The sequence below is a fragment of the Ursus americanus genome, chromosome 11 (genome assembly GCF_024610735.1).
Source record: "Ursus americanus isolate L20-20 chromosome 11, mUrsAme1.1.p, whole genome shotgun sequence".
Taxonomy (NCBI): Eukaryota; Metazoa; Chordata; class Mammalia; order Carnivora; family Ursidae; genus Ursus; species Ursus americanus.
Genome location: NC_142137.1, coordinates 64,470,997 through 64,486,376, shown reverse-complemented (window position 1 = coordinate 64,486,376; position 15,380 = coordinate 64,470,997). Strand labels below are relative to the sequence as shown.

At 50.3% G+C, this 15,380-nt stretch overlaps 1 protein-coding gene across 2 annotated transcripts in view; it reads right to left on the bottom strand.

Moving 5' to 3' along the window:
- The window catches only part of TIAM2 (TIAM Rac1 associated GEF 2), a 216,159-nt gene that overhangs the window by 27,439 nt on the left and 173,340 nt on the right, over positions 1-15,380 (bottom strand). For both annotated transcript variants that reach the window (XM_045805394.2, XM_045805395.2), the window contains one exon: positions 10,844-10,947. In XM_045805394.2, the coding sequence (XP_045661350.1) occupies positions 10,844-10,947 (104 nt within the window). The remainder of the gene's footprint in view (positions 1-10,843; positions 10,948-15,380) is intronic.

The window sequence follows — 15,380 nt, the reverse complement described above, 5'->3', positions numbered from 1 at the left end:
AGTTGATAAATCCAAGGTAACCAAAACCATGTTTCCCCAGCAGCATGGAGCACAGAGGACGGTTATAAAAACATACACAAGACAGGCAGGAGCTCAAGCAAAACCAAAAGACGTCAGAGACAACGTGACCATGACAGAATGTCAATTTAAAACTTTTTGAAAGCCTCAGACACAGGAAACTGATTGTAAATCTCACCTGAGATTACCGGTTTGATAATCGTCTCTCCATCATGGAAACTCATCTACAAAACCACCATGTTCAAGACCTTGTCAGGCAGTTGAGGGGAGAGAGAGCAGATGCCCTGCCCCATCCTGGTGCCTGGAACAGGTGGCTGATGCTGCCCAGGCCAGTCTTATCTGATCATCCTTTATGTCGTGGCTGAATGAACTATGAAGGCACTGGATTCTAGAACATTCCAAAGCCAACTCGAAGACCCTTGACAGGACTCCTCGAGTGACACAACACTTGTGGAACCTCCCAGCCTGTGCAATGCCAAGCCAGAACCTTCTAAGCAATTGCACATCTAAGAGCTTCCTCATCTGACATCTGTTTTCTGAAAATACAAGAGAACTTAGGCGGCAGCAAAGAGAGGGTATAAAGGAAGGTGAGTCACAGGGGGGAGGGATGCTTGGAGGCTGAACAAACAAAAGGAGGGACAGGGAGGCGCGACAGCAAACAGAAGAATGGAAAGGAGAAAAGACAGAACTGGGGGTGTCGAAAACCATGCCTTCAGTTTTCTCCTGTCTCCCATATTAGTGACAAATATATCTTTGTTGCCTGGTCCTTCATGCTATTATCAAGAACAACAGGAGACTGATTTATGAAACTAATAATCCAGCCTTTCCCCCAGGGAGTTAGAGGCCAGTACTGGAGGGAGTGAAGCGTTCCCCGCGGGGTCCCCAGACCCCTGCTCCCTCAGCGCCTGGCCCCGCCACCATGGCACTAAGTCAGCTCCGAGCGGACTCTACAGAGGAAATTGCAGAATGACTCACAACTTCTCAGAACTTTTTCAGCAAGTGAAAGCAGCTACCACGTGGGGCTGGGACATTATTAAAAGGTGAGACTCTGCTGTGAGTAATGAAAGGCGTGAAAAGAACGCACTGAGGCTCAGAGACATCTGCGTTCATGCAGGACAAGCCAAGTCTTCACCGGACGACAATCTCTGACACACAAGATCTTTAATGGAGGCATCAACACGACTGTCTCAGCTTCCCACCAATGGCAAACATCGGGGAATGCCTTGTGGGGGAGGTCCCGATGAAGGAAGGAACAGAGGTGACCCTACACCATCCCCCATTCTTGGTAAATATTGAAGGTAAGACGGGATTCATGGCGCCCAAAGAGTGGCCAGCCAACAAGAGATCATAACTGCGGTTGTTATTCCTTCAAAAGACAAGGAAAGGAGCGAGCAGCAGAGCCTTTGCTGGCTTGCTGACGTGACGGGGCTGGGACGAAGTTCCCTCAGTGGCCCCAGGGAAACCGCGGGATCATCTGCTGCCCACTCATCCCCTGAACTGGGCATAGAACCATCCCTCTGGTCCCACACACAGCTGTTGATTCCACTAAAGGGAGTTCTACTAAATGTTGGTTTGGGGTCAAGATCTAAATTTATACCCTGCCTCCCCAGAAATCACGTTTCTTCACTAATTACAGAAAATAAAACTCTGAAAATGCTAGGACACCAGTGCATAATGCTGTACCCGTGTTCCACAATGCAGGGATGTCGAACCACCACCATCAGTATTCTCCTTGGTCTCAGCCTAACCATTTGTGCCATCTGGAGTGGGGTTCTTTTTATGTCATGTTCCGCAATGTCTCTTAGCACATTAAAACAAGGCCTTAATACTGCCAGACCCACCACACCAATCAGACCTGAAGATAAAGACAAAGTTCAAAATGTCACTTGGCTAAAGAAACACAGGGCTGGGGGCGCCTAGGTGGCTCAGGTGGTTAACATCCCACTCCTGATCTCAGCTCAGGTCTTGATCTTGGAGTCCAAAAAAATTAAATAAAATAAAATAAAGGAAAAGAAAAGAAACACGGTGCTTTTCATTCTGCAAGTACCTGATAACTAAGTCTGTGATGTTAATAATATTAAGTCAAGGCAGAAGCTAGACTACGCAGGTGTTTCCTCAGTCGAATTAGGAACGTAGAGCTCACCGATCCCTAAGGAGGAAATCTGTGGGTAAACAGCAGCAGAGCGAGCGCCCTAGAATTGCAGTGACTTCTCACGTACAGGAGAAGTTTCCTGAGGGGCCATCGCTTTCATCAGATGCTCAGTGGTCTGCCCTAAGTTATTTTTCTCAACCAGGTAAGAGAGTAAAAGCCTGGGGCAGATGCAGGAATAGAGCACCTAACTCTCCTCACCTTCACTTCCCACGACCTTCAACCTCCATAAACCGTACAGGTTTTAACTTCAATAACTGTGTGAAGGACAATAAATAACCAGTGCTAATTCTGGGTTCTTCTAGAATGTCTTTTTCTTTTAAGCAGCTCTCTGTATTCATGAGGAGAAAAGGCTACGTCAGGCAACACATGGCCTTAGAGCAGGTGTTGGGGCAGAGAGAGGCCGGGAGAGGGGTCAGAGCAGCACAGAGCGCGCCAGGACGGGCCTCCACGACTGGCAGCCCCACCCCTCGGGGCGCAGGTGCAGAAGCCTGAAGACTTCTCCGAGGACGAAGGATTTCGGTGTAAGGCTTGGGGCCCAACCCCACGTGTTCTGCCCCAGCGACCACCCGCGTCCAGCAGGCTTCCCCTGAGAACACGCACGAGCCTGCAAATAGGGTTTACTGAAGGTGGGGTCTGGCCCAAGACTCCCCGCTCAGACTCCCTGATTTCTTCTCCAAACAAAGGGAGAGGATTCTGAAATTATTCTGTCTCCAATCCAGGAAGCCTAGAAAGAAAACAAACATGGAGGAACAGAGGGCGGAACACCGGGGAGGAGCAGGATGAAGACGAAGGAGGGGGCGGCCTCGCCTCCACAACCACATCCACATCCAAAAGCACATGGCCCACTCTGCAACCAGCACAGACCACAGGCGACCTGCCACCCCCGCCCCCACACCAGGACTTGCCCAGGCAGGAGGCAACAGGGGAGGCCCCAAGGAGCGCAGCTGGGGTCCCTCTCCGCCCCCCACCACCCAAGATGCAGGCGGCTGGCTGGCTGCTCTTCGAACGTGGGCCTTTACTTGCCTCGGAAAGGACAAACCACCTTCTTCCAGTCTCGCCTCGGAGAGGCTGGGCGCGAAATCGCAGCCCCGCTGTCTCGAAGGAGAGGACAAGCAGGGAGAGGCCCGCACCAGACATCACTGCGACAAGCGAGCCCTCGTGTGCAGACAGCATCTCTGCTCGGCGGGGCAAGGCCTTCGCGTGGCCCGGCTCCGGGGACGCTCAGGCACTTCCTGTGAGTCACGGTCCCGACAGTGTGAGGAGGGGGTGTAATTATCCCTTCAGCACTGCCAGTGAATTCCAGAGCTGCGACTACCGACAAGCCCACCCGCCCTCTTGCTGATTCACGCCGTGGTGCCAGCATGGCCTCCTGATGCCTTCCTGCTTCTTCCTCCCTCCTGTGTGACTCCCAGGAGGACTCCCCGTGACCACTCGTTCCTGTTCCCAGAAAACCAGGGTGAAGGGCGACGTCTGGAGGAGAATGAGGAAGCAAGGGTCAGAGGGAGGCAGGAAGGAAAGGGCCGGTTGGGGCTGGGGGAAGAGGCCAAAGAGGAGGAAGGAAGAGGCTGGAAGGGAAACCAGCCACGTTACTAAGAAGGGAAGGGGGAGACAGGGACTGAGCGGCGTCCTGAAGGCGTCCAGCCTCCCTGAGTTGGTGCTGTTGTGCCCAGTGCACAGATAAGGGGATAGAAGAGCAAGAGGGCCATAGCTGACCCCAGGCCAACCCCCAGGAGCCCTACAGTCCGGCTTTCCAGACCAGTCACATTGGGCTGGACTTACTCTGCTGCCCGAACAGACATACTCTATGCCCATAGAGGGCATGCAAGCATGGCTCCCCGTGGGCCCCATACCCCAGCCAAGTCTCCTTAACAAGCAGCCCCAGCCTCTTAGCTTCCAGAGCCTCGCTGGCAAAGGCACAGACAGCAGAGCGCTCACCAGGCACTAGCATGTTGTTGGCAGTTTCTGGGTCTCTGGGCTCCGAAGAGCTCACAGCTCTGCAGGGGCAGCAATCCCCTTCCCATTTTCCAGTTTGCTTGTGCCAGGGACACGCTGGCCCAGCACAAGCCCCTTTAGGACCCAGCCCCACAGCCATGTTGGTAGGGTGGCAGCTGGGAGAGAAAGTGAAGTCAACACCGGCAACATGTCTTCCATTGCCTTCTTGTCAACTCCACTGTTGGTCTCCCTTCCCTCAGACAAGCTCTCCCTGCCCAAACTGCTTGCCATGTAGCTACTGGCTCAGAGGGTTCCATTCTCTTCTCAATGCCAGCCCCCTTCCAGCTCACTGCTGGCCCTGCCCACACCCTGCACGGAGACTTGGTTTTCCTCCCCTTCCTTCCTACCTGCCTGCCTTCCCCCCCCCACCCTCCCTCTCTCTCTCTCTCTCACACCTGACACTGGGTAACATCTCCAACCCTACTGAATAGAGCATATAAGTGACTCTTGGCAACAAAGAGGACAGGGCTCTTGCGTGCCTCACGGCGCAGTGATGGCCCTTCCTGCCACACCCACCAAAGAGCTGGCATCTTCCTGACACATCAGCCCTAAAGATCAGGACAGACCAGGAGCGGGACACTAACACCTGGAGCTAGGAAAATAGTCATTAAAAAAGAAAGAATTCCAATCAGCTCCAAAGAGATCAAATGGACTGTTAGACTCCCACGCAAACTAAGCACAGTTGCTTCCAACAAATCCCCGAACTTGCCGCCCAGCCCCGCCACACGATGTACTGCGGGGTCAGAAACGCAGAACAGGGCCTTCGAGAGCCGGGCAGGAGACTCGGCTCAGCCTGCTCAGTCTAGCCTGAACCCACGGCACCTCTCTAGGCCGAGGAGACGCTTCTCTTCCGAAAGGCACAAGTCTGTAAGACCTCCTGACAGGTCATGTCTCAGGCCTCGCCGAGCTGCTCGGTATTCACGGCGCACGCCTGCTGCAGAGAAAGGCAGGCCCGACAGATCCTACTGTGTTCGTCATCTGAGCAGGCCTGCAGAAAACAGTGTCCACCCGCTCCCTCGGCCTAAGAAAAACAGCTCGGGGGGGCGGGTTTGGTCTTCGTGTGGGTGACCGACAGCTAAGAGGACCCAACTGCCAGGGCCTTCGTGTCCAGTTCTTCTCTGTGTCCTGGGACAGCTCCACAGCACATGACCACCTGACAGACCCTTCAGGAAGACTGGGTGGGTGGCAGGGGCGGGTGAGCCGTGTGAGGGGAGCAGACTAAGAATGCACGCAGAGGGCCGTATGTGCAGGGGACATGGCAGGAAGGAGGACCTCTCAGCCTAACAGTCTCTCACGGGCGTGTGTGTAATGGTGCAGAGCCTCTCAGCAACACAGGACTGGTGGTGGCACTGTTATTTTTACTCCCAAGGGAGGACAGGGGCTTCAACTGGCTGGGCGCCCTGCCCCAGGTCACGCAGTGGCAAAGCCTGGCGGGCCAGGAGACACACTCAGGTTTCCAACCATCAGGCTGAGACTTCTTCCCGTTTACACCACTGCCCACTTCGTCTCAGCACTGAGAACGCCAGACGCCAAGTCATTTCCAGGGACAACGGGGTCTGCACAGAGGATGCTATCTCCCTGTTCATTTGTATGTCAGGGATTCTGTCAGATGACATGCATTTAGAAATAGGTATATTTAGCTCTTTAAAAGAGACCATGATCATATTAATCTACTGAATAGCAGCCATGTAGAAAGACCACGATTTATAAAGAAACTGTATTTTAATTTCGCTTTGTAGCCAAAACATCTTACAACCAAACAGATCTTGAAATAATACCGGCGACTCAAAGATAAGGTAGAAAGATGTACAACGCGAACATGCCGGAAAATAAATCATATGTCCAATAATCTTTTCCTTTCACTTCTTAGAAATGCAAGCTCTTAAAAGGAATTCATGTAAAAGACTCACAAGGTCAAGATAAGTGGGTGAGCAGGCATTAAAAATTAAATGCAAGTTATGTTCATGCTGTGTTCTAAAACCTAACCAATAGTGCAGGTCCCTTTTCTCCACCTTGCACAAATGAAAGGGCAAAACAGATCTTAAGCGTTATTAAATTGCAAAGAGCACAACACACAGTCGTCACGCTGTGTATCTCCAGATCCCAATGCTCTCTGTTCTAGCAACACAACGCCTACAAACTGTAAAAATAATCACTGCCAAAGCCACACTAGGTGATTACATAAAATTCTTCTAAAAAAGCTGAAAAAAATATTTAATCAGGAATAACTAAAGTAAAAGCTCTGCTTACCTCGTAGAAAACGTTTTCACTTTTGTGGATTTTCTTTTACAGCATGAAGTCCAACACGAGCATGTGCTATGCTCCAAGGAAATCTCACAAAACAGAAAATGATCTACTGTCTTAATTACTCCTCTTTTCAAGCGGATTTTACAGAGTAAATATTTGAAATTTCCGGGCTTTCTGATACATTTCAAAAGGACAAAACTATTTCAGAGATCCACTGAAAAACCCTTGCAAAGTAGGAACGAGAAAGGAAAAGTCGACAGTGCCACAGAGAAACTAGAATCCAAAAGACATTCTCGCATCCTTAGCTGTAAAGACTGCTTAAAGATTACGGTCAGGATTCCCTTCTGGAAAGAATGGCACATCTTCTCGTCTACATAACAATCTATAGACATTTCAGAGTAAAATCAACTTTCCAGACAGAGAAAAAGGAAACCATGCAGGCATGCCTACATTTGGGTCAGAATCCACACCCCTGAGATCAAAGCCCTCGCTTACTTACATGCTGTACATAGAAAGGGGGAGTTCAAAGGAAACTGCTCCCTCTGGGAGAAAGGATTCCATCTACAGTCGGCTGTTGGGAAATGAGTAAGACGCACGTTCTCTCACTCTCATCCCCAGGCAATGAACAAATCCCCAACTGTTGTTCCAAGTCTCATTCGCAAGGACGTCCTAGCGCCACCAAGCTCTTCCTCCGAGGCAGCGCTCGTGGCTGGGGAAGCTCACCCCCTTCCTCTGGTTTCCACCCCACGCCAAGCCTGCTGGCTCCAGGGAGACACCAGGTTAGGGCACACTCAGGGACAACAGAGCCACAAAGTGCCACATCTTCGGAGTCGGCTCGGAGACAGGAACATGGACTGCAAACCGAATTTCTGCACAGCCTGCTGCTTAGCCCACCTCGAGTCCCCAGAACCACCCAGAAACTCTTTCAACCCCCTCACCCAAAGAGAAACTGTTTATTCCTTTCAAAATCCAAACTGTTACAATAGTGCCAGCTAATTGCTAACAATACTGGGGGAAAAAAAGAGCCCGCACACAGGAGAGGTTGACAGGGGCACACAAAGAGCCGTGACAGTAATAGGCACCCTTGAGGAGCAAGACGGCAATCAATTATGAGCCATTTGCAGAAATTGCGGGGCTGTCAAAAGCCCCACTTACAGCTGTGCTTCATCAAGCCAGGCGGCATTTGATTTTCAAGGGAAATTATTCCTTATTTCCAAGTCTAGAATATTATTAGTAAAATATCCCAAACAACTCAGGTTCAACCCGGGTCTCATCTGAAAAGAAGTTAATGACCCCTGAGAAGGCTACATGGGCCAGGGTGGGAAGCCCGGGAGACAGAGGCGGGTCTTCTCTGCAGAGCAGTGACCCCCTCCTGTGGGCACCGCGGGGGCAGTGTCAGGGCGAGCCCGAAAGATCCATGCCCAGCACATGGACAGGCATCATCCACCTCCCAAACCACCGCTGGAAAACAGAAAAAGACTGCTTTTAGGTATAACCTGACGCGTCCAGGGGGCTGAAAATAATAATACAGAACAAAATGTCTTTTCTTTTTTTTTTTTTTTAGAGTGAAAGAGTAAGCATGGGGGGGGGGGAGAGACTTTCAAGCAGGGTCCATGCCCAGCACTGAACCTGATGTGGGGCTCGATCTCACAACCCTGAGATCACGACCTGAACTGAAATCAGGAGTTGCACGCTTAACCGATGGAGCCACCCAGCCGCCCCTGTCTTTTAATTCTTCAATTCAGAACTTTCTTTTCACTAACATACATCCCCATTATTACTTCTGATGGTCACCAATTCTTTCCCAAGGAACAAAGAATGTGTGAACTAAGTAACTTCCAGGCTTTAGGCTAGGATTGCTGAGAAATGCCCTGAAGTCCTTTGTTATGGACAAATGATCTTCAGGTTTGAAGAAGGTCAGACAATGACTATTCTGGACTTGAGAGGGACTGACAGCAACGCTCACCACAATGACATTCTCTTTCAATACTTTTGTTTTCTGTGTTCTTTGGTATTTATATTTTTTAAAGATTTATTTTTTGAGAGAGAGTGAGCACATACGAGCAGGGAGGGAGGGAGACAGAGAATCTCAAGCAGACCCCAGACCCACTGCAGAGCCTGACGTGGGGCTCAACCTCACAACCCTGAACTTATGACGTGGGCCGAAATCAAGAGTCACACACTTAACCAACTGTACCACCCAAGCGCCCCTCTTTGGTATTTATTTATATGCTTTCTCCTCTAACCATTTTAGTAACGAAAACTAAGCTCAGCCTGCTCCAATTTCAAGCTCAACTACAGCTTTTCCTCCTTTCCTCGCTAACTGATGCTCCAATGTTCATTTGGTAAACACTTTGTTTCATTATGACAGGTATTGTTAAATGACAGAGTTGGGAATCCCCTTCACATGGTACTTCTTGCGTATTTATTTTATTGAGTGTTAAAATCTAGAAAAAGTCTTTCCTTTCCTTCTTAAGAACTTTAATGTGGAACTCAAGTAGATTACAACAGAGAGGGGATCACCTCCCTAGTGGCGTTAAGTGATCTCCCCCGAGCCGCCGCACTGTGCCGGTGCCCCCCGGGCGCGCTTACCTTAAATAGACAGCCGAGCTTCTCAAGTGTGTCAGAAATACATACTTTTTTACAAAAACTTAAGACAAAGCCAACAAAACACATTCAGTTGATGCTCTAGGACGCATTTCTTAAAAAAATAATAATCACTATTAACTATGATGTTGTGTTCCCAGAAGTAACTAATCCACCAGAGATCGACCAGAGGCATAAGACTAAAAATGTAGACAATTTCTGTTTAGTAAGAGATACTGCATCCTGGGGGCACAGCCAGACCGAGTGTTTCGTCTGAGGAATCGGAAAGAAGAGAAGAGAGATTTTGGAGGAGGCGGATCAGGAATGGGGGAGCGATACAGGGAGGGGTGAGGGAGAGGACGAGGCAGGTCAGGGGCCACCAGAACCCGCCCCGCAGTGGGCAGGCTCCATCCCGATCCCCTTCTCACAGTGACCATCACCCACGGGTGTGTCACATGGCTGCTCCCCAAAGGGACCGGCCCCTGGTGGTATCAGTCTAACCCAGGAGACTGTAAGTTGTCTTTTCTTTTTTTTTTAACATTTTATTTATTTATTTGACAGAGAGAGAGAGCACAAGCAGGGGGAGTGGGAGAGGAAGAAGCAGGCGGCCAGTGGAGCAGGGAGCCCGATGCGGGGCTCGATCCCAGGACCCCAGGATCACACCCTGAGCCGAAGGAAGATGCTTAATGACTGAGCCACCCAGGTGCTCCTCCATTCTTATATTTAAAACAAAAGCAAGGGACTGAAAACAGAGTTATAATGTCAAAATCAACTAAAACTGGACTGTGTATTAACACATCAGGGGGATCAGACCATTTCTGAAACGATGTTCGATGAACAATTAAAAACGCAGGAAAGGCATGGACTGGAACAAGTGATGTCGAGGATACGGAGAAATCAGAACCCTCACCCACCACTGACGGGCGCGGATGATGGGGCAGCCCTGTGGGACACACGTAAAAAGCCACACATAGGATGGGCACGTGACCTAGCAGTTCCACTCCTAGATGCGTATCCAACAGAACTGGAAACGAGGACGAAACACATTTGCATGCCAATCTCCACCATAGCATTACTCACAACAGGCGAACCATGGGAACAAGCCAAGTGTCCGTCAACAGATGAACACCCGGGCACACAAAACGCAGCACATACCACGGACAGTTCCAGCCCTCAGAGGAAGGGGAGTTCTGACATACACCTCAACACAATGAACTCTGAAAACATTATGCCACGCAAAATATGCCAGAAACAAAAGGGCAAATACCATGACGCTCACACCCGAGGGAGCTTGGACAGGCAAAGGACGCAGGAAGTCCAAGAGAGGCGAGCCGGGGTCAGGGTGGGTGGGGGACTTGCGAATGGGGAGCCACGGTCTAACGGTACTGAGTCTCTGCTTGGCATGATGAGAAAGTTCTGACACGGGCCGTGGTGATGGCTGCACGACACTGTGAATGTACTTAACACCACTGCAGTGTGCACTTAAAAATGATGAAAATACCGAATTTTATGTTTTAGATATTTTACCACAACAAAGTAACAACATTCCAAAAATAATTTATCTGTGGGCCAAAAAAAAAGAAAAAAGAAAAAAAAGTAGGAAAGCAATAGAGTCATTAAATGTAAGTTCCAGAACACCTGAGCACAGACTGTCCTTGTCAAACTGTCCTAACATACTTCGCTTTGAATAAATAAGGAAACTACTTCCATTAAGGGGGGAAAAAAAAGTCTGTTTCTGCGAGTGGACCGACGGATTGGATAACCCCGTCTCCTTTCCCCACTTCGGGTGAAGGGGGGATTCATGCTTGTCAGCCGGGTCCTTCATTTGGATCTGGGACAATATCTTACCCCGAACGTCTGCCCTGTCTTCTCCCCGTGGGGGACCTGGGCCAGCGCGCCATCGGTCTGACTCCTTTTCAGGCCAGTGGTGACATCAGGGACGTTGCTGAAATCTGCATAAAAAGTGACAAAAACACACATAAAAGTGAGTTTGGCCCTTTGCAGAGAATCATAACGACTGGTTTAAGGGTTCAGATAATGAGAGGGAGGGAACGAGCACTGACGGCGCCGGAGGCAGTGTGCAGGAGAGGCCCTTCCCACCACCCAAGGGTCTCCTGAGACGGACCCGGGCTCCGGCTACCAAAGAAGCCACGTCTCCTGCCGCTCTCAGTCAACGGCGACCAGTGACCAACCAAGGCAGTGACTTCAATGCCTTGTCACTCTGCCTGTTGCTGTGCAAACTGTACTGCACTAATCTCTGATCTTAGAGAGTTTACTCCCAGCAAGAATCAAACGGCAGTGACGATCGTTGGGTACTTCCCTATTTTGGGAAAAATCACCAGGGAAATCTTGGACAACCAGGAATGCAACAGCATGGACTCTTACTACAACCCACAACATGCTCATTTGAAAGCTTAACTTTTCATTTTCTGACATCAACCACAATTTTATCCTAAACTGAAAAGTCCCATGAGGAACAGCAAACCTTTGTTAACTTCTGGAGTAAGGGTTAAGAAGGAAGAGCAAAGGCAAGTAAAAAGCTTCTGCTTTTTTTTTTTTTTCTTTTTCCAGCCTACAATCATACACACCTGCCAAGCCCAATTCTTTCCAGTGGCTCTCAAATTAACAAATTCAAGAAAGACAGAAAGACGAGCCTCTATCAAATATAACACAGGTTTTCATTCTAACTCTTGTATTTGGTAGATTGTCCCCTCAACCAGGTGGAACCAGATGGTTTCTAATCCCCGTAGCTACAAGAAGTCAATGATCTTGAACCTGTCAAGTTGACCTAGGCTGACCCAGCATAAGTAGATGTTACTCAAGCATGATGGGGCCAGGACACTGGTCTCTAAGAGACCTTTAGAAGCCATGGAAGCCCTAGAAAGTTGGTGAAACCCATGGATAGGAATGCTGGTCCACGATCCATGCTGATATAACCAACCACTACACAGACACTTGATTGTAAGACAAGAGGAGACCTAAAGAAAATATCTGAATGATCTACAGAATTCTGGCGCTCTAATTTCTTCTTCCTTTTGCCTCTTCCAAAACCCTCACCCTACCCAGAAAAGGACCAGAAAGTCCAAGTCACACTTGTTGGAGTAAGTTAGCTTGGATAAGGCAGTGCTGATCACAGATGCGTGAGACATCCCTGGGAAAATTTCAGATAGCAGTGACAGGTGGGAATACTTGGGTTTGCCTTTCCCAGGCCCCGAACACCACACCACGGAGGCAGTCCAGTCACCAGCAGGCTGACCACATGGGAAGCAAGATCAGTCCCTGAGCCAAGAGCAATGCACCACTGTTCCTCCATCACCGACGGCCTCCTTAGGCTGTTGTGTGCACCTGTGTTTAAGGGAGACCGACCAACAGGATCCACAAAAGAAAACAGCCTGTGTTCCTACTGTATTCAGCATAGACGCACCTTTTTCATCTATTCGACATTCACTTGTTGAGCACCGGCTGTTTTCTAGGTACGGTGCCAGGGATACAAAGATGAATGAGATGCAGTTACTGCTCTCAAGGTGAGCTTCTAGCCTTGGAGAAGGTGAAGCGTCACAGATGATGTGAGAAAAGTCCATGCAGTACGCACAGTCAGGAAGGAAGTTACTTCTGCAAAGGACCCTGAAAGACTTAATAGCAAAGGAAACACTTGAGCAAAGTCTTTAAATCTTGGGGGTAACTATTTGTCTTTAAGGCTAACAATGACCAGCGGGCAGTGGGGAGAGAGGATTCCAGAAGCAGGAGGCAGCTGAGTGAAGGCAAATCATAGGACGAGCCCAGCACCTTCTGGAAACGGGTTGAGCATGGCTGCGGTGGAGAAGGGAGGGAAGGTGCCCTGTGCCAGAGGAATCGATAAAGGCCAAGACCTTGGGAGAAAAACAGGTCAGAAAGTCACAGCAACACTGCAGGTATGAGGCAGAAAGACCCGAATGCACTCAGAATAGAGTAAGAGCCAAAAAATGAAGTGAACACAGAAATCTGAGCAGGCAGACCCTCCAGGCCTCCTCTTTGCTGCTTGCTTCATAGAAAATGGTACGAAAAGGAGGCGTCAAGGACCTGGCTTTACACCTCGGTGACGGGGCAGACAGGGAACAGGAAGAGCTAGAGTGGTGCTCAGCAGCTTAGCTGTGACGGTCCCGAGCCTGAGACGCACATGCGCCATCCAACGGGAGACACTCTGAAGTCAGGCCGTCCAGGAACGTCTACGTGGGGATGTGGATCTGAATCCATCTGACCGCCCCTGGCAGGGAAGCAGCCCCAGGAAGAACATGCAGAAGTAGACCAAGGAGAGAACCTGGAAATGCCAACGACGGTGTACGGGGGGAAAGAGGTCCTCAGAGGACATACCTGTCTTTACTCAGTAATGCCGAGGAGCAGAAGGAAATCACGCAGGAGCAGTGTCACGGAAGCTGTACACTGTGAGTCCCTCACCTCAGTGACAGGATCAGATCTGCACTACTGCTGCCTTTCCCTGGTCAATACGGAGTGTCCGTATTCCCAGAGAGCTGCACCGAGTACAGGACTTCGGACGCAGCCGACGCATTTATGCATGACGAGGATTTCTACAGCACCTGCTGCACGTTAGCTATGCCCTGAGTCCTGGGGATACAAAGACGACAGAGACCTGAAGTCCCCTGAAGAGCTCGGAGATGGCACATGGGCATGAGGCGCTCTGGAGCCGGGAGGAGCCAGATGGATGGTGGTGAAAATAACACGGCTGATGTCAAAAGTGGGTGCCAAGTGAATTCTGAGTCATCTATTCAATATATTCACAAAACTTTAGAACTGAAAGACTGAAATCTCCCCAAACTTTTTACCTCTTACAAAGGCAGAATGTTTACCCAGTAACAGAACTCTGGCTACCCCTTCTGGGTTAAACCCCTGCCCACCCCAGGAAACAAGGCTTTGCTATGCGTTGCTGAGGCTCCCCTATCACCCTTGCTACCCCTGCAACTTTAGAGAGCCTTTGGCTGCAGCTCAGATCCTCCCAGAGGCACAAGCTTAGACAGGATGGATCTCGGAAGCAGCTCCCACTTAGGCTCACCTCAGGGATCCAAGAGGCGGAAGTGGTTCTGGATGGTTCCTGAGTTTTGCCAAGATAGGAAATCTCAGAGCTGTTCCACCACCCAAATTTCACAGAGGCGGAATGGTATCTGGGCACAGACAGAGTCTCTGCAGTGACTGACTCCTTTTCCAACCCACTAGCAATGCGCCAACGCTGTTCTAGACATGACAAAGCACGGGGGAAGCCAAGCTTGAGGGGCCCCAGTTTCCGACCCCAGCTCCAGGAGCCTCAAATTTCACCAGGACCTGTATCCCCATAAAAAGGAGTGTGCCTTAGTATTCTAGAGGAGAAAAGAGAACAAAGTAGGCCCTGGGAGAAAAGCAGATTGGCTCTTCAAAGAAAAGAAAAGAAAAGAAAAGAAAAGAAAAGAAAAGAAAAGAAAAGAAAAGAAAAGAAAAAAAGCAAAGTGTAGGCCAGTGAGATCCGAATGCTGACTTACACAGCGGTTTTAAACACACACCGCACTGACATCTGTCCTAGGAGCCGAATGCCTACGCACAGCCCCACTTACACTCTGCCCACGTCCTGAGCACCAGCTGCTGACATGAGTCAATCCGTCCTTCCGCTGCCAACCTAAGAGCCGGCCTCTCACCTTGGGAGAGCCTCCCGGTGTGGTCGTATCCACGAGGACACAAGTTAGGGTGCCTGCTCCGACTCGGAGGGCCACGCGCGTACGCTTCCTGCCCAGCCAGGGTGCGGCGCACTCCGGTACAAGAACTTCAGACTCACTCCAGGAGTCTGGGGCCAATATGATGATGAATGATGGGAAATAGCAAAATTATAAGATCAGGTCAAGGTTATCGATTTACATCTGGTAAATACACCTTGTGTCTTTCTCACCTCATTCACGGTGGAAATTAACCACCTGGGGTGAGGCCCAGCCCCAGGAAACAGGGACCGCGGCAAGGACCTCCACTCGGCAGCTGGCCAGACAGGGCCGCGGCCTCCGCGCCTACACGTGGGCCCGCTTGTTGCATTTGCGCAGCCCCTCGTCAGACGGCTGCCGAGCTCCGCACGCCTGCTGGCTACCAGGTAACCCTGTCACGTGCTGCACCGGGGACGAGGCTCAGCCAGCTCTCTCCTTCAAAACCAAACCTATTTCAAGGCACATGGGGCAGGTGCTCCTGGAAGGTGACTGTCCCTGCCCTCCCACAGCCCTGTAGTACCCCCACCCCCCAAGATGACCAGGGACACAGGAGGCTCCAGGTAGGACACACCTCGTAACTCAGTGTCTTCCCATCCCGGGCATCAGTATAGACCCTGCTGGTAGCACTGTCAGCCAAGCGGCCGGCAATCCCAAATCCTTCACGATGAAAG